Source organism: Microcaecilia unicolor, chromosome 2 (genome assembly GCF_901765095.1).
Source record: "Microcaecilia unicolor chromosome 2, aMicUni1.1, whole genome shotgun sequence".
Lineage (NCBI taxonomy): Eukaryota > Metazoa > Chordata > Amphibia > Gymnophiona > Siphonopidae > Microcaecilia > Microcaecilia unicolor.
Window position 1 is genome coordinate 539,713,478 of NC_044032.1, and position 23,158 is coordinate 539,736,635.

The 23,158-nt window shown below is 45.7% G+C and overlaps 1 protein-coding gene across 1 annotated transcript in view; it reads right to left on the minus strand.

Moving 5' to 3' along the window:
• The window catches only part of PDS5A (PDS5 cohesin associated factor A), a 644,759-nt gene that overhangs the window by 143,417 nt on the left and 478,184 nt on the right, over positions 1–23,158 (minus strand). Inside the window, exons 19-20 of the mRNA XM_030191317.1 lie at positions 9,795–9,955; positions 299–422 (exon numbers count right to left, since the gene is read on the minus strand). Of these exons, the coding sequence (XP_030047177.1) occupies positions 299–422; positions 9,795–9,955 (285 nt within the window). The remainder of the gene's footprint in view (positions 1–298; positions 423–9,794; positions 9,956–23,158) is intronic.

Genomic DNA, 23,158 nt, shown 5'->3' on the forward strand with positions numbered 1-23,158 from the left:
CTGAGGAGACTGGTGACGTGCTCTGAGCAGGACTCCGTATTCTATTGGTTGCTGAACTTGTATAATCAAACTAGGGAGAGTGAGTCTGGACAGGTAGCCTGCGAAAGAGGCTACCATGTGTGTCTGGCATTATCCTGCCCATGGAGAACAGAGGCAATAATGACACTGGTGGATTAATGTCTATAATAAATGCTTAACCCCTCCCCCCCAACACACACACAAACAGCTTACAGTTCACTTTTCCCCATCAAAAACCCAAATACTTCATAGAAACCTGTTTTACAGGTCAGACACATACCTCGAAGATCTGTGCAAGCTGCACTTCTTTATTTGAGAATATGGCATGGATGCAGTGGACAGCCTGTTTTGCTTGATGTGGTGTACCTCTTTTTGCTTTTTGGTGTAAAATTGGAATAAGGGTCCTACAGAAAAAAACCCAAAGTGGTATAAAACAACAAAAACAGGCTGCATGTTATTTACTGCTCAGTGAACACAAGGTTTTTTTGGTTGGCAATATATTTGTTAACTGGAAAAATACCCCGTTCTCCCCCCCACCAATCTGCCATCAATGGAAGATAATGAGGTCTAATGGTCAGAGACCTGACCTGTGTGCCATGAGAAGTCTGGAATGTGAACACAAAACTCCCCTGTAACATTGGGAAAGTCACTACCACTATCTAAATGAAAATGGGCAGGGAAAAAAACCCCACACAGTTCAAGGTGCAGGATGGATGCATGCATGTTTCTGAAGTATTAAGAGCTATAAAATCTGATATGACCTTGTCTGAATATAAACTGCTAAATAAATCTATATCATCTTCATTATTACCACACAGTCAAGGAAGAATAAGCAACAGCACATCTATACTGTTCAACATAAATGAACTGCTCTGAGAAAGACCACACAATTTTTTTTCCTCCTCCCAAAAGCATCTATTTTTAATCTAGAACTTGGAATATCCTGGTCTATCCCACCACAGGTCTGGCCCTAGAGCTGAAGCTCTGGGAGCTGGGTATTACCCTTCTCATCCCTCACCATTTAAACTGGCCAAATAAACCAGAGCCTGAGAGAACAAGGCGGGGGGGGGGGGGGGGGGGGGGGGTCTGCACTATCAAAAAAACAGTTCTTAACTGTTGCTTTGTGAGTCAGGGATCCTGCTCTATCAAGGCTCAGATTGGTGTCCTGGGAACAAAGAGGGATCCTTCTCAACAAGAAAGAGACCATCTGAAGATTGCTGCCACGGGAGAACCAGTGCTGCTATATGAGTCCAGCATGTGTCCATAATCTGCTGGAGACAGAAATCTGGAAAATGTCTAGCCTGCACACTCCTTTAGAAGAGTGATGAAACAGTGAGAAAGTTCTGGTCTTTTGTCTCCATCTGCTGGTAGGTTGGAATAAACCTATGTGTTTGAACTGGTTTAGCAGGATAAAGAAATTTCCTTGGAATAATATAAAAAAGATAAAAGATCTGCATCATTGGTAGCTCAAAAGTAATCCAACACACATGTGCCCACTGACTCCAGCAACCATGAAGACTGAAACAAGACCCAAATGGTAGGACAACAGATCATGTAGGAGGTGAAATGCAATCAAGATAACAAAGGGAATGTTTTATTAATCTTAGCAAATTAAGGAAAACTAAACCACCATCTAATGTTTACTGCAGTGAATAGTTAAGAGTTTTGCTAGATTGCTATTTCAGATTTTTATACCACATTGAAGGAGAAGAGAAAAAAAAAACCAAACACCTCATAGAAAACTGCCAAGACAAGAACAAAAAACCGGAGTACACAGACAAAAAAATATGGGAAAACCTATATAAATAACTCAATGTTATATTAGGAAATAACACTTCCCTGCTACGATAATTTTACTGATCTTATTATGCTGTATGGAATAAAAACACTATCACAATAATGGGAAAATTACAATCCCAAAGAACAAAACACAAAAGGATAGCAAAAATATAACCTATAATATAAAAAATAATATTTGCTATAATGTGCCAATGGATGTTAGTACCCTGAAGAGAACTCACAAATTTAAATAAATAAAACCTCAAATGCCCCAGGAGACACTAAATAGTAGTCATCCTGAAATGGGATACTATCACAGGTTCCCGTTGGTGTTTATTAGAAAAAGGAAACACAGAAAACAACTCTCAACAATAAGACAGAAAAAACTGTGCTGTATTGCGAATACATAATGAACTTGCCTGTGGTGATTTGGGCATTTTTCAGTGGTCCTGCAGCTGTGAAAATAAGTGATTTGTGTACATGACTTTTGATTTTTGCATTTTACATGTAGATGGTGCCTTATGGTATGTTAGTTAATCTATATTATTGTTTAGATAGCTGTTTTGGTTTTTTGGAAAAAAATTTTTCTCTCTTATTGTTGAGGTGTTTTTTTTTTTTTTAAGTACCTTTATTAATGCATAGAGACAAGTACAACACTTATGAAAGAAAAAAAACAGAAAAACATAGCAAACACTTGCAGTACAACATTGCAAAGCACACTGTACAATTGCATGGTACTTATGCCCGTTGTCTCAATGCCTTTTCTATTTTCTTCCCCCCCCCCCCGCCCCAAACAAATAAAATAAATAAAATAAAATCATAACCCACACTAAAGCAACCTGCTCCCTCCCCCTAAACCCCCCCTCTGTCCGCCCATCAAGATATCATCAACCTCTTCTATAGTGTCAACTGGTGTTAGCAGAGATAACGCCCTTCCCCTTAAAACAAGATACTGGCGCAGCCCTAGAGAAGTGGAGAACTTAAGTGAGATAAGGACCCAGTTTGCCATTTCCCTCATAGCCCCTTTCCAAACAACCAGAGAAGGTGCCGTGGAATTTACCCAGGCCCGCAGAACACATTTCTTTGCCAATAAAGTTGCCAGCAAAATGAACTTGAATTGGGCTTCGCCCAATCTCTGTTCACGGAGAGAGGCTGCACACCCCATCAACACAGTTGAGTACTGCCACTCTACTGTACGCTGCAGAACGTCTTCTATGGCGCCCAGTGCACCTATCCATAGTGGTTGTAGGGACGGGCACTCCATAAAGGAATGCAAGAAAGTTCCCACACTTAGCTTACACTTATTACAGACATCATCATCCCATAAACCCATGACCTTCCTGATCTCTTTGGTGATGTGCACTCTATGTAAAATCCTATACTGAATATCTTGCAATGCAGCATTTGGAGTCACTAAGTGGAGGCCTTCAAACACCGCACCCAGCCGCCCAACCGAAATGTGCTCAACTGTATCCCCACTCCATACTTCTGCTAACTTTAACATATAAGGGGCTTTCTTATTGTCTCGGATCAGTTGATACCACTGCGACAACCTATTTAGGCTAGGGGGCAACTGCAAAAAAACTTGGTCCAATGTTGTGAAGCCCACTGGCATCAGACATCTGCTTTCCACACTCAGCACATAATCCCTCGCTTGAAGATAAGCAAAAAATTGTGAAGTAGGGATCATCCATGCACGTCTAACTTGCTCGAAGGATGGAAACGTTGTCCTCTCCAGCTGCCGAAAATGCCCTAAGTACCGATATCCCCCCTCTACTTATTAAACACTGAAAACACCTAAACCTGCAAGAAAAGCAGCATTATCCAGCAACCTAGCAATGGGCTAGGTCCTCCAGCTGCCCCACTGTACCCCTCCACCACAACCAAGCATGCTGCAAGGCCATCAAATATGGGTTCCCCACTGCCTTACCTACCCGCTTCATCCCTCTGGATTCCAAAACAACACAGGGATCGTCTCGACCACACCAACTCCCCCAAAAATCAACAGGAGCAAAAAAAAAAAAACCCACTTCCCATATGTAATTCATGAATCCAGTGCATTAAAGCCGCAACATTATAGGCCCTCAGGTCTGGCACGCGAAGACCTCCCTGCCCCCTGTTATGCGTCAACTTTGCAAAGGAAATCCGCGGCGCTTTGCATGCCAAATAAAAGAGCTAATCAAGCGTTGAAACAAGTCATCCTCTGATTTACGGATCCACATTGGGAGCATCTATAGGGGATAAAGCAACTTGGGCAGCAAAACCTTCTTGACCAGAGAGACCTGGCCCATAAAGCTCAATAGGAGATCCCTCCATTGATGACATAGCTTCCTAACCACATCCAGCCTATCTAGCACATTTCTCCTATAGACCCACAACTGCTCCGCACTAAGATAAACTCCAAGATATTTAATGCCCACTTGGGCCTAAGTTAGAGGAAAAACTTGCAATGCAGCGCTAGCGCACGGACAGCTTATAAGAAGCGCCTCTGACTTCCCAAAGTTGATACTAAGGCCTGAAAATGCCCCAAACTCCTGGATGATGGCCATAATCCGTGGCAACGTAAAGGTCGTGTTATCCAGCAACAGTAGCATATCATCCGCAAATAAATTTATACGATACTCCTCACCCCCCACGGTGACCCCTTCCAGAGCTGGGTCCTGCCGAATTCTAGCCAACGTCAATATAAAGAGCAGGGGAGACAAAGGACACCCCTGCCTGGTGCCTCCTTTAAGTGACAATTGCTCTATAAGAGAATCATTGATAATGATTTGGGCTGTTGGATTGCTGTAAAGGGCTCGGATCCAGTTCAAGAAATCGCCATGAATACCAAAACGCTGCAGCACCTAGAACAGGTAATCCCACACCACTTTATTGAAAGCTTTTTCTGCATCCAGGCTTGCCAGAATTGCATCTCCTGCCCTTTTCCTCCCCTCAAACAAAATACGACTCACTTTTAGAATGTTAGCAGAGGCAAATCGTCCCTGAACAAATCCCACCTGAGCCGAATGAACCAATTGAGGAACCAGTGCGCCTAACCGGGCCGCCAGCACTGCTGCCAGGATCTTAATTTCCTGATTAAGCAAAGAAATAGGCCTGTAAGAGCCAACTAATTCCGCATCTTTCCTGGTTTTGGAAGAACTGTGATGTGGACATGATTTAATGTTGGCCCCATTACTCCATAAGACCCAACCGCTTCACGCATAGAAATAAAGGAGGGAATTATCAAATCTTGCAAAATCTTATAATATTCTGTGCCTAAGCCATCTGGGCCTAGGGCTTTGGCTAGTTTCAATTTTTTGATGACTTGCTGGATTTCTTTCCCTTGCAGCGGCGCATTAAGCCACACTCGTTGTTCACTAGTTAGGGAGGGGAACTTCAACTTATCAAAAAAATTTATACATTTGTCCTCAGAAAACGATCCCTCACCATACAGAGATGAGTAAAAATGAACAAACTCCCTTTGTATGTCCTCCAACCCTGTGCGGACAATTCCCCCCGCATCCCTGAGCTTATTAATGTGACTTTTTGCATACCTCTGCTTCACCAGAGAAGCAAGAAACTTACCCGTCATGTTTCCCCACTGATGCAGTTTATATTTATACAACTTTATGTTGTAGATTGCCTTAGCATTCAAAACCTCCTGTAATTGTTTCCTACAATCTGTAAAAGCCTTCCTCGCAGCCTCCAAGGGGGAAAGAATGAAGAGTCTGCCGGTATGTCTCACCCTAGCCATGAGATCTGTAATCTGAGATTCTCTGTGCTTATTCAAAGACGCCATGTAAGCTATAATTTTTCCACAAAGCACCACCTTCACAGCCTCCCAATATACTCGAGGTCCAACCGACTGCATATCGTTATCAGCCACATAATCTAACCAACTCTGCCTCAGATAACTGCGAAATTCCCTATCCTGATATAAGGCCAGATTCATGCGCCAGCGAGCCGAGCCTTTCCCCTCTCCCCACTGAAAATTGACCCACACTGGAGCGTGATCCGACACGTCTGGCTCCCCAATTCCTACCTGGACTGCTATTCGGGTTAGGGAGTGGGACACAAGCAGATAGTCAAGGTGTGCATGGACTCCGTGCGGGTGTGAAAAAAAACTATAATCGCGTTCATCTAAATGATGAAGACGCCAGATATCCACCAGCTCTAGTTCTTTGAGTACAAAGTTCACTCCCCACTCCTCATAATCTTTGCCTGCCTTCTTAGGAGGCCTACAATCCATCAAAGGATCAGATCACTAGCTATGTTGAAATCACCGCCCAGGATAAGCGGGTAATCATCAAAAGTGGCCAGCTTAGCTGTCAGCAGTGTAAAACATTTTTGAGAGTAAATATTAGGCGCATAAATACTGCATATAGTCACTTTCACACCCTGAAGTGACCCCACCACAATGATGAAGTGATCTTCTGGGTCCTGATACATTCTGTGCATGCTGAACGCAACAGACCTCCTTATCAGTATGGCTACCCCCCTCTGTCTGCCATTATAGGCCGAAAAAAAATACATCACCCACCCAGTCCTTTTTCAATTTAAGATGCTCTGATTTCCCAAATGCGTCTCCTGCAGCAGAGCTATGTCTGCCCTCTGCCTCTTAAGTGCCTGCATAATTCTGGTGCGCTTTATGGGGAGTGCACGCCATTAACATTAAGAGATATTATCTTAAGGTCAACCATGGGTCAATACCACCAAAAAGGTGCCTGCCAAACATCCAATCAACACACTAAGGTTCAGAGAACCCCCCCAGCTGGGCTCCCCAAACAATCACACCCTCATGCACCCAGGACATCTCACAAAAACATACCACTGTGGAGCAGAAGCTTCTTAGCCACCCCTGCATGCTTGCCATTCTAAATACTGATAAACCGGACAGTACTTTCCCGTCCTCCCATACCCAAACTCACAACTCCCCCACCACAAACAAAAACCAGCTGCCACTAACACAACACACAAAACCCCCATACCGCACCCATTCACACCAATCACTCCCCTCTCCTCACCACCAACCACTCCCGCACTCCCTACTCTGTCACCCCTCCCCCTACTCTCATAACTAGCCCACACATTCAACTACAGATCTTAACAAAACAATACTTGCTGACATCTTGAAACTTCTGTATACTGGCGTCATGCAGTAGAACTAAAGAGCAATTAGCATTTTAATCTGAGTGAGAGCCGTAGTCCTTTGCACAATGCCAACAGGGTCTCAGCCCTCCAGCAAAGTCCGTTTTTGAGGTGCCCAGAAAAAGTAGTCAGCCTGTCCACCACTAGGTCTGAATGCCACGACTCAGATGATTTTTACTGATTAAAGTCCTGATCTGGATTCCCCTGTTGAAGCGCCTCTCTCAGAAACCACAGCTCCTTACAGCAAAACAACACTACAATCTTTCAATGAAAGTTTCCAGGTCCGCGGGCTCTGTAAAATACATTTTGTTGTCATGCAGGACCCAGACTTTAGCAAGTTATAACATCGCAAAGCGAATCCCTTTATCAAACAGACGCCTGCAATGACGACCTATAAGTTTCCTTTGATTCGACACATTCACAGAATAGTCCTGAAACAGAAGTATTTTCTGCCCTTCATATTCGACGCTTCTTTTCTCCTTGTACGCCTGCAACACTCTCTCCTTATCTGAATAATTGATGATCCTAGCCAGCACCTGCCGTGGCCTTCGATCATCCTCTCATGCCATACCCACTCTATGGACTCTCTCTATACGTAGTTCACCTCCTTCAAACTGCAGGCCCAACTGCGCAGGTAACCACTGTTCCACTAGCTTCCGTAACTCTTTATCCTTTACCGACTCAGGAATGCCAATAAGTCTAAGATTATTTTGCCGACTCCTATTTTCGTGGTCGCCAACTTTCCGAGCCAGCTGTTCACAATTTTGCTCTAACGCTGCAATTCTCCCGCTCGCGCTTTCTGCACAGTCCTCCTGGCTTGATACCCGATCCTCCACTTGCTGCAGGTGCACACCCTGCCTTTCAAGGGAGTCTCTTATGTGGTCCACGGAGGACTGAATTTTAGACATCTTATCCTCCAGAACATCCAAAATCTGTTTAACTAGCTCTCGAACGAGATCCGTGGGTAAGCTGGCTGCAGATGAACCATCGTGCATTGTCGCCATCTTGAGCTGTATGCCTTGAGTGCTCTGCTTCTTCCCCCGCGGGGTCTTAGCTGGCATAACCGTCGTTTCTCAGGTTATCAGTATCCCGCGATCCACTTCAACGAACGAGCTTACTTACAGCAAGCAAGTCTAGAACCCAGGTCAGGGGCTTTAATGCAGGTAAATTAGCAGTTTTCAGGGCATCGGGAGTGGAGCCAGGCTTAGGAGCATCCGCTCAGCTCTGCCGCATCACCCCGAGAGGTGTTTTATGTGTTCTTTTTTCTAATAAACGCCAACAGGAACCTGTGATAGTAGCTCATTTCAGGATGACTTTTATTTAGTATCTCCTGGGGCAGTTGAGGTTTCATTTATTTAAATTTGTGAATTCTCTACAGGGTACTAACATCCATTGGCACCTTATAGCAAAATCTTTTGATATTTAAAATTATAATCCCTAAATTTTTTTAAGTGAAAGGGGGAATATAAGTCACCCATACGTGGATATCCACTACAAGGTGGATTACCACCCTAGAGGGTGGACAAGCTTCTCAATCATTGAATACCCCAGCTGATTTGTAAGCTCAACCTGTGCTATTAAAAGCTTTTTGTCATAAATGATTCTTTTCAAACGTGCTGCAATACAAGACAAAAAATACAGCAATAAGGAGCAACAGCTTTACATATAAACCTTAGAGTTGTTCTTTAACTAGCAATTAAGGCTCCTAAATGTAAGTAACTAAACCACTGTCTCCATAGTTTCTTACACTAGTTCCCCATCAATATATAAAAAACTGCACACAAAGAAAATACAAAATAATTCAATGTGACTTGCTAATAGATAGTATATAGTGTAACATTTCTCAGAAATTAGTGACTTCTCAAATAAATCTTTTCTCATTTCACACTGCTCAAACTAAAACCACTAAAAATAAAGGCGCAGCACTTAACTTATGGCTGCCGGGTGAAAAAACGCCCAGTAGTTTGAGCAATGTAAAATGAGAAAAGATTTATTGTTTGAGAAGGAGTAGCTTATTAAGCACTTATTTCTGAGAAATGTCACACTATATACTATCTTTTGGCAAGTAGCATTGAATTATTTTGTACTGTTTTTTTGTGTGTGCAGTTTTATATATATTGATGGGGAACTAACAATAAGTAACTATGGAGACAGTGGTTTTGTTATTACATTTAGGAGCCTTAATAGCTAGTTAAAGAACAACTCTAAGGTTTATAGGTAAAGCTACTGCTCCTTATTGCTGTATTTTTTTTGTCTTGTATTGAAGCATATTTGAAAATAATCACTTATGACAAAAAGCTTTTAATAGCACAGGGTGTGCTTACAAATCAGCGGGGATATTCAATGATTGAGAAGCTTGTCCACCCTTTAGGGTGGTAATCCACCTTGTAGTGGATATCCCCATTTGGGTGAGTTATATCTCTGAGAATTCCCCCTTTTACTTAAAAAATTTAGGGATTATAATTTTCCCATTATTATGATAGTGTTTTTTTTTCTGTACAGTATGATAAGACCAGTAAAATTATCATAGCAGGGAAGTGTTATTTATTATTATAACATTGAGGTTATTGATATAGGTTTTCACATTTTTTTTGTCTGTACTCTGTTTTTTTTTTCTTATTTTGGTATTTTATTACCGGTAGTCTTTTTTGGGATTTATTGTATATTCATGGATAAGTGCAGCAACAAAAAGAAGTGAGATCCAATGACAGGGGAGCACAAGATGTAAAAGTCACATCAATTTATTAATAATCATACTATCATAACACAGAACTCTAACCCAGTTTCAAACCCAGTCAAACAAGCAAGTCAGCATCTCATGCTGCAAGTATTCCAATACTGGGCCACGATTGAAGAAATTTACTCACGATCTGATCTGTGGTAGGTCTGTTTCTATTTTGTGGCCCGTGTTCCTGAATATCTGTATGGCTGCCTCAGCTACCTTGTCATCTTCCATGCGGAGGCACTGCAGGAGGGACTCGTACGTCTCTGCAGAGTGGAATGAGGTAGGATGTGTGAAAGACAGAACCTGCAGTGACAGAAAAAAGAAAAAAAAAAGGGAAGAGACTCGACCCAGCACAGCTGGACAAGGTATGCCCACACGATAGCTTTCTCTTGGTGAAAGTGATGGTGTTGTGCAAATCCATGTGGATTTCATGACACAAAACAGTCTCTGCAGGCTTTAGACAGGAACATTACAAAACCTGGCCATTTCACACGTCTTTTAATATAACTGGAATATACAAAACAAGTCCAAATGTCAAATAAACATCCAAGATTATGCTGTAAATTCATATACAAACGAAGAAGGCAAATGTGATGAATACAAATGACAATGTGGATAGAAAAAGAAATGTAAGATTTATCTCACTTCCTTCCCTGCACGAAATCTCTAAAACTCCCTGAAAATAGCTATGTAATCAACCCCAAGAAGATTCACCAAAATAATTTTCACCTCTGGAAATTAAGTGTTTTAGGGTAAGAATTCAACAGAAGCTGATTCAGGTCCCCCCGTGCTTGCTTCCTGGGAACAAACACAATGACACTAGCTATCATTAGAGCCCTCCTTCTCTGCTGCTACTGCAGCCCCTCTAGCTCAACTGGTGGCTAAAATTTCTCTTCACTCTTTTTCTTTGAAACATTAAGCCTGTGCACTGCTTTCAATGTGCTGGCTAGAACAATACCCCTTTAACGCTTTCACTCCATAAATCATCTTCTGCCACTATTTTTTTTCATAGGCTCGGACAGGAAGGTAGGAAGGATGAGAAAGAAAGGAGAGGAACCCAGACTCATCTAGGACTCACCACCAGCACTGAAGGGTTGTTGACAGACAGGGGTCCAATGACCGCACACTCTCTAAAGTTACACCAAGAAGAATGTTTCTCCAACCAACTCCAGTAGGGTCTGCTTTTCTTGGAAGCTTTAGGCAGTTTTACACTGCCGTCTTTCATGACCTTCTTCATTTGGACAGTCATTTGGACCCATATTAAAAGACTCCTGAGGCAGGCATCTTGCCAAAACACTGTGCCGTATCAAGTCTTACATAGAATAAAAGTTTCCGTTGATTGAAAATATGTCTGTGGTTTCTGGAAGTGTCTTGTTGGTCACACTGCTCCCCTCCTCCCCCCTGGTGTTATGTTCACAGTTGATCAAGTTCCTCCACTCCTGTGGGATCCTATACATGTGTTTTGGGCTCAGAAGTGTGAAATTTGCTTATTCCAAAAAATCTATAGACTATATGTATTCTAAATTGTTCAGAGCCTGGCATTTATGATAGGCTTTGCATGCCAGTTCTGAAGCCACCAATGCCTCTTTCAGTTTTCTCATCCACCATTTCACCAGAGGTGAAGCTAGATGGGTCTCATGGAATGAGAAACCTGTACGAAATGCCAGTGGCAGTACCCTCCCAGTTTTAGAATAGTATTAAGATGGTGAAAAAACTCAACATCTGAGAGAAAAGGACACATCTTTGGGTAAGTAACCATTATATTACTCTGTGCTTTGGTGATTTAAAGATTGGGGATAAAAGAAAAATTGTAGGGGTATTGATAAAGACAGTTTCAATTTAAAAACATAAACTTTATTAACTAGTTTCTATAGTGTAAAAACCTTTTCCCCCATAATTTTAAACCTGAACTTTCTGACAGAGGTAGAAACTCAACTGTCACAGCCTACAGCATCAAAAGATAGTCTCTAGAATGCACAGCAGGGCCTAGTCCAGTATTTATAGTCAACTATTCTAATTAGGATAACAAAGAGGGGAGTTTTCATTACAGAGTTTTAATTACTTTTCATTACTTTCTGAGAAGCAAACACTAAATAAATCACACAATTTACTATATAATCTTAAGGCCCTTTATTATTAATCTAAGATCCCTAGTACCTCAGCAAGTTTTAAAAATGTAAACAACTCAATAATACTAAGATGCAGACAGCAGTCCGGCAATGACAGGGGTGCTATCCAGTCTTTGCGCTGCCACATGTTTATCTCATCTCCCAGTTGGCGATAAGTTATATGCGTGTGCTCAATGCAAAGAGCTCCTAGATCTCAAAGAATGAGTCCGTTCTCTTGCAGCTAGAGTAGCAGACTTAGAGGAGCTGAGGGAGACAGAGAGGTACATAGTGGAGACCTACACGGATGTTGTAGAGAAGTCCCACCTCAAGTCTGGCTGACCCTGTGCTGCCTTGGAGGAAAGAGGTCTCCTAAAAGGAGAGCATCACTCTGGTGAAGAAGGAAGTAATCCTGTAGCTAAGACCTGCCTACCAGGGGATACAACATACTCTAGAACCGAAGATGTGACTCCAGGAGCTTCTGCCAGGGAGGGAAGGGTTAGGACAGCTGTTGTGGTCGGTGTTTCAATCATTAGGCATGTAGATAGCTGGATGGCTGGTGGACCAAAGGATCGCCTGGTCATGTGCATGCCTGGTGTGAAGGTGGTGGAACTCATGTGTCACCTACATAGGATAGTAGATAGTGCTTGGGAGGCGTCACCTGTCTTGGTACATGTGGGTACTAATGACATAGGAAAATGTGGGAGGGAGTTTATGGAAGCTAAATTTAGGCTCTTAGGTAAAAGCTCAAATCCAAATAACCCAGGTTAGCATTTTCAGAAATGCTCCATGTTCCACATGCAGAACCCAAGAGGCAGGCAGAACTTCGAAGTCTCACTGTGTGGTTGAGACGAAGGTGCAGGGATGAGGGATTTAGATTTGTTAGGCTCTGGACACCATTCTGGGAAAGGGGGAGTCTTAACCGGGACGGAACCAGGCTGCTGGCACCAACATTTACAAAGGAGATACAGCAGCTTTTAAACTAGAATGGGGGTGGAGGGAGCTGACTGTCACCCAGGAAAGCACTGCTCAGTGTTGAGTATCCTTGAAGGATACTACTGAAACAGGACAATTAAGGAATCTCAACAGAGAGGTTTCAACAATGGTGAAAGAGCCAAGAGTTTTTAGGCAGAGAGGAAAGTAAAGGATGCAAATTATCCCTGTCAACTTCTAAGCAGCTTGTAGATGCAAGGACAAACCACAATTTGAAGTGTCTGTATAAAAATGCAAGAACCCTAAAAATTAAGATGGGAGAGTCAGAGTATATAGCTCTAAATGAAGAGGTAGATATAACAGACATCTCAGAGACCCACTGAAGGAGGACAATCAATTTGTGCTAACAGGGTACAAATTATATTGCAATGAGAGTGAAAAAAATTGGAGGGGAGTTGCACTATATGTTAAAGAGGGAATTAAATCAAACATAAAATTCTACATGAAACAGATAGCAGCGTGGAACCGTTATGTATAGAAATTCCATGTGTGAAAGGAAAGAGTATACTGGTAGGGCTGTACTACCGTCCGCTAGGACAGAATGGACATACAGATGAAGAAATGTTTACAGAAATTAGGAAAGCTGGCAAATTAGGCAACAGTATAATAATCAGTGATTTCAAATACCCTGATATTGACTGGATAAATGTTACATCAGGGTGTGCTAGGGAGGTAAAATTCCTAGAGCTTCTTGAAGCAACTGGTCCAGGAACTGAGAAAAGGAGGAGCTATTTTAGATCTAGTCCTTAGTGGAAAGAAGGGAATAGTAGGAGAGGTAATGGTGTTGGATCCACTGGGAAACAGTGATCATAACATTATCAAATTTGAGATAATATCTAAAGTCAAGGAAATCTACTGGACGACTATATAAAATGAGGAAAATGGTTAAAAAGAATGAGGAAAATGGTTAAAAAGAAGCTAAAAGGATCGGCTGCAAAGGTTAGGACTTTAAATCAAGCATGGGGATTGATTCAAAATACCATCTTGGAAGCCCAAACCAGATGCATTCCACATATTTACAAATGTGGAAAGAACAGCAAACAACAGCCAGCATAGTTAAAAGGTGACGTGAAAAGAGGCCATTAGAGTCAAAAGAACATCCTTCAAAGGAAGAAAAAAAAAAAAAGACCAGAATGAAGAAAATAAGAAGCAACATAAGCACTGGCAACTGAGATGCAAATCACTGATAAAGAAGGCTAAAAGAGAATATGAAGAGAAACTTGCTGCAAAGGCAAAAGCTCACAGTAACAACTTTTTCAGGTACATCAGAAGCACAAAGACTGTGAGGGAATCCGTGGGACCGTTAGATCATGGAGGAGTAAAAGGGGCTCTCAGGAAGGACAAGGCCTTACCGGAGAGACTGAATGAATTCTTTGATTCAGTCTTTACAGAAGATATAAGAGATCTATCTTTACTAGAAATGGTTTCCAAAGGGTGACAATGCAGAAGAACTGAAAAATCTTGGTGAACCTGGAAAATGTACTGAGATAAATCAACAAATTAAAGAGCAGTAAATCATCTGGACCAGATGGTATGCACCCTAGGGAACTGAAAAAACTCAAACATGAAATTGCTGATCTGCTGTTAGTGATTGGTCGTTAAAATCGTCCATAGTACCTGAATATTGGAGAATGCCCAATATAATGCCGATTTTTTAATAGAGCTCCATGGAGTCATCCAGGAAATTACAGACTGGTAAGCCTGACTTCAGTGCAAAATAGTGGAAACTATTATAAAGAATACAATTACAGAACACGTAGACAAACATGGTTAGTGGGACAGAGTCAGCATGGATTCAGCCAAGGGAAGTCTTGCCTCACCAATGTGCTTCATTTCTTGGAAGGGGTAAATATACATGTTGATAACGGTAAGCCGATTGATGTAGTGTATCTAGATTTTCAGAAAGCTCGTGAGAAAATTAAAGTCATTGGATAGGAGGCAATGTTCTGTTATGGATTAGGAATTGGTTATTGGATAGAAAACAGAGGGTAGAGTTAAAAGGCCATTTTTCTCATAGAGGAGGGTGAATAGTGGAATACAGCAGGGATCAGTACCGGGACAGGTGCTATTTAACATATTTATACATGATCTGGAAATTAGAATGACAGGTGATGTGATTAAATTTGCAGATGAGACAAAACTATTCAAAGTTGTTAAAACACATGTGGTCTGTGACAAATTGCAGGGAGGAAACTGGAAGACTGGGCATCCAAATGGCAGATGAGGGAGATCTGTATATCACTCCTATATAGATAGATTTTCCTTTCCCTCTTTCCAGTTTAACCCACAGCGCTTCTTCCCTACCCCACATGTCCTGCAGTTCTGTCACTTGGATATCATTCTTAGCATATAATGCCACACCCCCACCCTTTTTTCCTACTCTGTCCTTCCTGAATAGATTATAGCCAGGTATAGCAACATCCTAGTCATGGTTCTCCGTGAACCACATCTCCTTGACCACCACTAAATGCAAGTCCGCTTCCATCATTGTAGCCTCAAGTTCTAGAAGTTTGTTTCCCATACTACGGGCATTGGTATATAAGGCTCTCCAGATTTTACTCTTTTTATTCCCTTCTATAGAGACATAAGATGTCCTACCTTCCTTGGGGTTAATTATGGCTTCGCTGCCTTTTATACCCATCCCCATCAATTTTAGTTTAAAGCCCTCTTTAGTACTTTAGCCAGCCTGTTGCTGAAGACACTCCTTCCCCTCCTTGACAGAAGAACATCATCACCGCTCAGTGCCTCTTGGAAAATCATCCCATGGTCTACGAAACCAAAGCACTCTCGTCGGCACAAACCACGCAGCCACACATTTATCTCCAAGATGCGAGCTTCTCTCATTCGACCTTTACCTACAACAGGGAGGATCGATGAGAACACTGCCTGCGCACCCAGATGATTCACCCTCTGACCCAAAGTCACGAAGTCTCGTACGATACGTTCAGTAGGATACTTAGCTGGATCATTTGTGCCAACATGGATGAGTAGCATAGGAGCGTGGTCCGTATGCTTGATGAGTCTAGGCAATCTTTCCACAATATCGCGAATCTTGGCACCCAGCAGACAGCACACCTCTCTGGACAACATATCCAGCCGGGAGATGGGTGCTTTGGTACCCCTTAGAAGTGAATCTCCAACCACCACTACCTTTCACTTTCTTTGGGCCAATTGTCCGGCTGTGATGGCATTTTTAGTCATTGTTTCCTCCTGTTTTTTTTTAGATGTTTCTAGCTCTTCTACCTCCAGGGCTGTGAACTGATTCTTTAGCTGAATAGAAGGTGGAGTTGGAGGATTGATCTTGTGGGACTTGGTGACCTGCTTCCAGCTATGCTCTGTCTGCCCAAGATCTTCTCTCCCTTTGCTGGAAGTCCTCAATGTTTTGACCTGTGTCTCTGGGTCAAAGTTCTGGTTGTCCCAGATGTTTCTTAGCCTTATCACTTCTTCTCTTAGTTATTGTACTTCTTTCACAAGGGACTCAATGTATGTACATTTATCGCATGAAACCAGAATCTTGTCTTGGTCCAAGGGTTTGGTCTTGACAGTGGTAGAAGCTGTACTGAAAGCAGTAGCATTAGGGGTTCTTTGTTTCTTTACCATAGTTCCAAATGTAGGGGCTGTAGTACTTGTGATAATAAAATATGTAGCCTGTTTCACAACTACCTGTTATTTCTCCTACTCCTGTTGTATGGGATATAGGGGGTAGGTAGTTAATGTGTAGATTTAGGGTAAGAACTGAGAACCTGTTAAGATTTACTGTGTGGGTGGAATTTAATGTATGTATCTATTTGAAATTCAGTGATTGATTATACTGCCAATACAGTACTGCCAACAGTGAGAGAAGCTAGATGAACAAGTTTAAGGAAGAGAAGTAGATTGGTATCCTGTGTGATATATAATGAGAATAGCAACCAATGGATATGTTAACAGAGGTCCTTTTTATCTAGAGCATGAAGCCCTTGATGCTGAGTAGAAGGCTGGGGATATACTGTGATAATGAATGGTTTACTTTTCAGAAGCAGTTGTAATTTGGGTGGAGTTAATTAGTGATACAGTGGGGGAAATAAGTATTTGATCCCTTGCTGATTTTGTAAGTTTGCCCACTGACAAAGACATGAGCAGCCCATAATTGAAGGGTAGGTTATTGGTAACAGTGAGAGATAGCACATCACAAATTAAATCCGGAAAATCACATTGTGGAAAGTATATGAATTTATTTGCATTCTGCAGAGGGAAATAAGTATTTGATCCCCCACCAACCAGTAAGAGATCTGGCCCCTACAGACCAGGTAGATGCTCCAAGTCAACTCGTTACCTGCATGACAGACAGCTGTCGGCAATGGTCACCTGTATGAAAGACACCTGTCCACAGACTCAGTGAATCAGTCAGACTCTAACCTCTACAAAATGGCCAAGAGCAAGGAGCTGTCTAAGGATGTCAGGGACAAGATCATACACCTGCACAAGGCTGGAATGGGCTACAAAACCATCAGTAAGACGCTGGGCGAGAAGGAGACAACTGTTGGTGCCATAGTAAGAAAATGGAAGAAGTACAAAATGACTGTCAATCGACAAAGATCTGGGGCTCCACGCAAAATCTCACCTCGTGGGGTATCCTTGATCATGAGGAAGGTTAGAAATCAGCCTACAACTACAAGGGGGGAACTTGTCAATGATCTCAAGGCAGCTGGGACCACTGTCACCACGAAAACCATTGGTAACACATTACGACATAACGGATTGCAATCCTGCAGTGCCCGCAAGGTCCCCCTGCTCCGGAAGGCACATGTGACGGCCCGTCTGAAGTTTGCCAGTGAACACCTGGATGATGCCGAGAGTGATTGGGAGAAGGTGCTGTGGTCAGATGAGACAAAAATTGAGCTCTTTGGCATGAACTCAACTCGCTGTGTTTGGAGGAAGAGAAATGCTGCCTATGACCCAAAGAACACCGTCCCCACTGTCAAGCATGGAGGTGGAAAGCGAATGCTACATACCTGTAGAAGGTATTCTCCGAGGACAGCAGGCTGATTGTTCTCACTGATGGGTGACGTCCTCGGCAGCCCCCTCCATCGGAAAGTTTACTAGCAAAGGCCTTTGCTAGTCCTCGCACGCCCATGCGCACCGCGCATGCGCGGCCGTCTTCCCGCCCGAAACCGGCTCGAGCCGGCCAGTCCAGTATGTAGCAAGACAATACACTTCAAGGGAAGACTCAACTCCAAAGGGGAGGCGGGCGGGTTTGTGAGAACAATCAGCCTGCTGTCCTCGGAGAATACCTTCTACAGGTATGTAGCATTCGCTTTCTCCGAGGACAAGCAGGCTGCTTGTTCTCACTGATGGGGTATCCCTAGCCCCCAGGCTCACTCAAAACAACAACCATGGTCAATTGGGCCTCGCAACGGCGAGGACATAACTGAGATTGACCTAAAAAATTTACCAACTAACTGAGAGTGTAGCCTGGAACAGAACAAACAGGGCCCTCGGGGGGTGGAGTTGGATCCTAAAGCCCAAACAGGTTCTGAAGAACTGACTGCCCGAACCGACTGTCGCGTCGGGTATCCTGCTGCAGGCAGTAATGAGATGTGAATGTGTGGACAGATGACCACGTCACAGCTTTGCAAATTTCTTCAATGGAGGCTGACTTCAAGTGGGCTACCGACGCAGCCATGGCTCTAACATTATGAGCCGTGACATGACCCTCAAGAGCCAGCCCCGCCTGGGCGTAAGTGAAGGAAATGCAATCTGCTAGCCAATTGGATATGGTGCGTTTCCCTACAGCCACTCCCCTCCTATTGGGATCAAAAGAAACAAACAATTGGGCGGACTGTCTGTGGGGCTGTGTCCGCTCCAGGTAGAAGGCCAATGCTCTCTTGCAGTCCAATGTGTGCAGCTGACGTTCAGCAGGGCAGGAATGAGGACGGGGAAAGAATGTTGGCAAGACAATTGACTGGTTCAGATGGAACTCCGACACAACCTTTGGCAAGAACTTAGGGTGAGTGCGGAGGACTACTCTGTTATGATGAAATTTGGTGTAAGGGGCCTGGGCTACCAGGGCCTGAAGCTCACTGACTCTACGAGCTGAAGTAACTGCCACCAAGAAAATGACCTTCCAGGTCAAGTACTTCAGATGGCAGGAGTTCAGTGGCTCAAAAGGAGGTTTCATCAGCTGGGTGAGAACGACATTGAGATCCCATGACACTGTAGGAGGCTTGACAGGGGGCTTTGACAAAAGCAAGCCTCTCATGAAGCGAACAACTAAAGGCTGTCCTGAGATCGGCTTACCTTCCACATGGTAATGGTAAGCACTGATTGCACTAAGGTGAACCCTTACAGAGTTGGTCTTGAGACCAGACTCAGACAAGTGCAGAAGGTATTCAAGCAGGGTCTGTGTAGGACAAGAGCGAGGATCTAGGGCCTTGCTGTCACACCAGACGGCAAACCTCCTCCAATGGAAGAAGTAACTTCTCTTAGTGGAATCTTTCCTGGAAGCAAGCAAGATGCGGGAGACACCCTCGGACAGACCCAAAGAGGCAAAGTCTACGCCCTCAACATCCAGGCCGTAAGAGCCAGCGACTGGAGGCTGGGATGCAGAAGTGCCCCTTCGTCCTGTGTGATGAGGGTCGGAAAACACTCCAATCTCCACGGTTCTTCAGAGGACAACTCCAGAAGAAGAGGGAACCAGATCTGACGCGGCCAAAAAGGAGCAATCAGAATCATGGTGCCTCGGTCTTGCTTGAGTTTCAACAAAGTCTTCCCCACCAGAGGTATGGGAGGATAAGCATACAGCAGGCCCTCCCCCCAGTCCAGGAGGAAGGCATCCGATGCCAGTCTGCCGTGGGCCTGAAGCCTGGAACAGAACTGAGGGACTTTGTGGTTCACTCGAGATGCGAAGAGATCTACCAAGGGGGTGCCCCACACCTGGAAGATCTGTCGTACCACACGGGAATTGAGCGACCACTCGTGAGGTTGCATAATCCTGCTCAACCTGTCAGCCAGACTGTTGTTTACGCCTGCCAGATATGTGGCTTGGAGCCCCATGCCGTGACGGCGAGCCCAGAGCCACATGCTGACGGCTTCCTGACACAGGGGGCGAGATCCGGTGCCCCCCTGCTTGTTGATATAGTACATGGCAACCTGGTTGTCTGTCTGAATTTGGATAATTTGGTGGGACAGCCGATCTCTGAAAGCCTTCAGAGCGTTCCAGATCGCTCGTAACTCCAGGAGATTGATCTGCAGATCGCGTTCCTGGAGGGACCAGCTTCCTTGGGTGTGAAGCCCATCGACATGAGCTCCCCATCCCAGGAGGGACGCATCCGTGGTCAGCACCTTTTGTGGCTGAGGAATTTGGAAGGGACGTCCCAGAGTCAAATTGGAGCAAATCGTCCACCAATACAGGGAGTTGAGAAAACTCGTGGACAGGTGGATCACGTCTTCTAGATCCCCAGCAGCCTGAAACCACTGGGAAGCTAGGGTCCATTGAGCAGATCTCATGTGAAGACGGGCCATGGGCGTCACATGAACTGTGGAGGCCATGTGGCCCAGCAATCTCAACATCTGCCGAGCTGTGATCTGCTGGGACGCTCGCACCCGCGAGACGAGGGACAACAAGTTGGTGGCTCTCGTCTCTGGGAGATAGGCGCGAGCCGTCCGAGAATCCAGCAGAGCTCCTATGAATTCGAGTCTCTGCACTGGGAGAAGATGGGACTTTGGATAGTTTATCACAAACCCCAGTAGCTCCAGGAGGCGAATAGTCATCTGCATGGACTGCAGGGCTCCTGCCTCGGATATGTTCTTCACCAGCCAATCGTCGAGATATGGGAACACGTGCACCCCCAGCCTGCGAAGTGCCGCTGCTACTACAGCCAAGCACTTTGTGAACACCCTGGGCGCAGAGGCGAGCCCAAAGGGTAGCACACAGTACTGGAAGTGGCGTGTGCCCAGCTGAAATCGCAGATACTGTCTGTGAGCTGGCAGTATCGGGATGTGAGTGTAGGCATCCTTCAAGTCCAGAGAGCATAGCCAATCGTTTTGCTGAATCATGGGGAGGAGGGTGCCCAGGGAAAGCATCCTGAACTTTTCTTTTACGAGATATTTGTTCAGGGCCCTTAGGTCTAGGATGGGACGCATCCCCCGTTTTCTTTTCCACAAGGAAGTACCTGGAATAGAATCCCAGCCCTTCCTGCCCGGATGGCACGGGCTCGACCGCATTGGCGCTGAGAAGGGCGGAGAGTTCCTCTGCAAGTACCTGCTTGTGCTGGAAGCTGTAAGACTGAGCTCCCGGTGGACAATTTGGAGGTTTTGAGGCCAAATTGAGGGTGTATCCTTGCCGGACTATTTGCAGAACCCACTGATCGGAGGTTATGAGAGGCCACCTTTGGTGAAAAGCTATCAACCTCCCCCCGACCAGCAGGTCGCCCGGCACTGACACTTGGATGTCGGCTATGCCCTGCTGGAGCCAGTCAAAAGCTCGCCCCTTGCTTTTGCTGGGGAGCCGCGGGGCCTTGCTGAGGCGCACGCTGCTGACGAGAGCGAGCGCGCTGGGGCTTAGCCTGGGCCGCAGGCTGTCGGGAAGGAGGATTGTACCTACGCTTACCAGAAGCATAGGGACCAGTCTTCCTTCCCCCGAAAAATCTTCTACCTGTAGAGGTAGATGCTGAAGGCTGCCGGCAAGAGAACTTGTCGAATGCGGTGTCCCGCTGGTGGAGAGACTCTACCACCTGCTCGACTTTTTCCCCAAAAATGGTGTCCGCACGGCAAGGCGAGTCCGCAATCCGCTGCTGGATTCTATTCTCCAGGTCGGCGGCACGCAGCCATGAGAGCCTGCGCATCACCACACCTTGAGCAGCGGCCCTGGACGCAACATCAAAAGTGTCATAAACTCCTCTGGCCAGGAATTTTCTGCACGCCTTCAGCTGCCTGACCACCTCCTGAAAAGGCTTGGCTTGCTCAGGGGGAAGAGCATCAACCAAGCCCGCCAACTGCCGCACATTGTTCCGCATGTGTATGCTCGTGCAGAGCTGGTAGGACTGGATCTTGGCCACGAGCATAGAAGAATGGTAGGCCTTCCTCCCAAAGGAGTCTAAGGTTCTAGGGTCTTTGCCCGGGGGCGCCGAAGCATGCTCCCTAGAACTCTTAGCCTTCTTTAGGGCCAAATCCACAACTCCAGAGTCATGAGGCAACTGAGTGCGCATCAGCTCTGGGTCCCCATGGATCCGGTACTGGGACTCGATCTTCTTGGGAATGTGGGGATTACTTAATGGCTTGGTCCAGTTCGCAAGCAATGTCTTTTTCAGGACATGGTGCAAGGGAACAGTGGACGCTTCCTTAGGTGGAGAAGGATAGTCCAGGAGCTCACACATTTCAGCCCTGGGCTCGTCCTCCACAACCACCGGGAAGGGGATGGCCGTAGACATCTCCCGGACAAAGGAAGCGAAAGACAGACTCTCAGGAGGAGAAAGCTGCCTTTCAGGAGAGGGAGTGGGATCAGAAGGAAGACCCCCAGACTCCTCGTCAGAGAAATATCTGGGGTCTTCTTCGTCCTCCCACGAGGCCTCACCCTCGGTGTCAGACACAAGTTCACGGACCTGTGTCTGCAACCTCGCCCGGCTCGACTCCGTGGAGCCACGTCCACGATGGGGGCGTCGAGAGGTAGACTCCCTCGCCCGCATCGGCGAAGCTCCCTCCGCCGACGTAGTCGGGGAGCCTTCCTGGGAGGTGGCCGCGGTCGGCACCGCACGCAGTACCGACGTCGGGGACCTCAACCTGGGTGTTGGACCAGCCGGCGCCACGCTCGACGGTACCGGAGGCGCAAGCACCGCCGGTACCGGAGGGGTAGGGCACAACAGCTCTCCCAGAATCTCTGGGAGAACGGCCCGGAGGCTCTCATTCAGAGTGGCTGCAGAAAAAGGCTGAGAGGTCGATGCAGGCGTCGACGTCAGAACCTGTTCCGGGCGAGGAGGCTGTTCCGGGCTGTCCAGAGTGGAGCGCATCGACACCTCCTGAACAGAGGGTGAGCGGTCCTCTCGGTGCCGATGCCTGCTGGGTGCCGACTCCCTCGGCGACCCAGAGCTCTCGGTGCCGACACGGGGAGGAGACCGGTGTCGATGCTTCTTCGACTTCTTCCGAAGCATGTCACCGGAGCTCCCCGGCACCGACGAGGAGGACGTAGAATCCATTCGTCGCTTCCTCGGGGCCGAGACCGAAGAGGGTCGATCCCGGGGGGGCTGTACCGCAGGAGCCCTCAGGGTAGGAGGAGACCCACCCGAAGGCTCACCGCCACCAGCAGGAGAATGGACAGCCCTCACCTGCACTCCTGACGATGCACCTCCGTCCGACGACATCAGCAGACGAAGTCTCGGTACCACCGACGTCGATGCAGTCGCCCGATGCCTCGGCGCCGATGCAGAGGTCC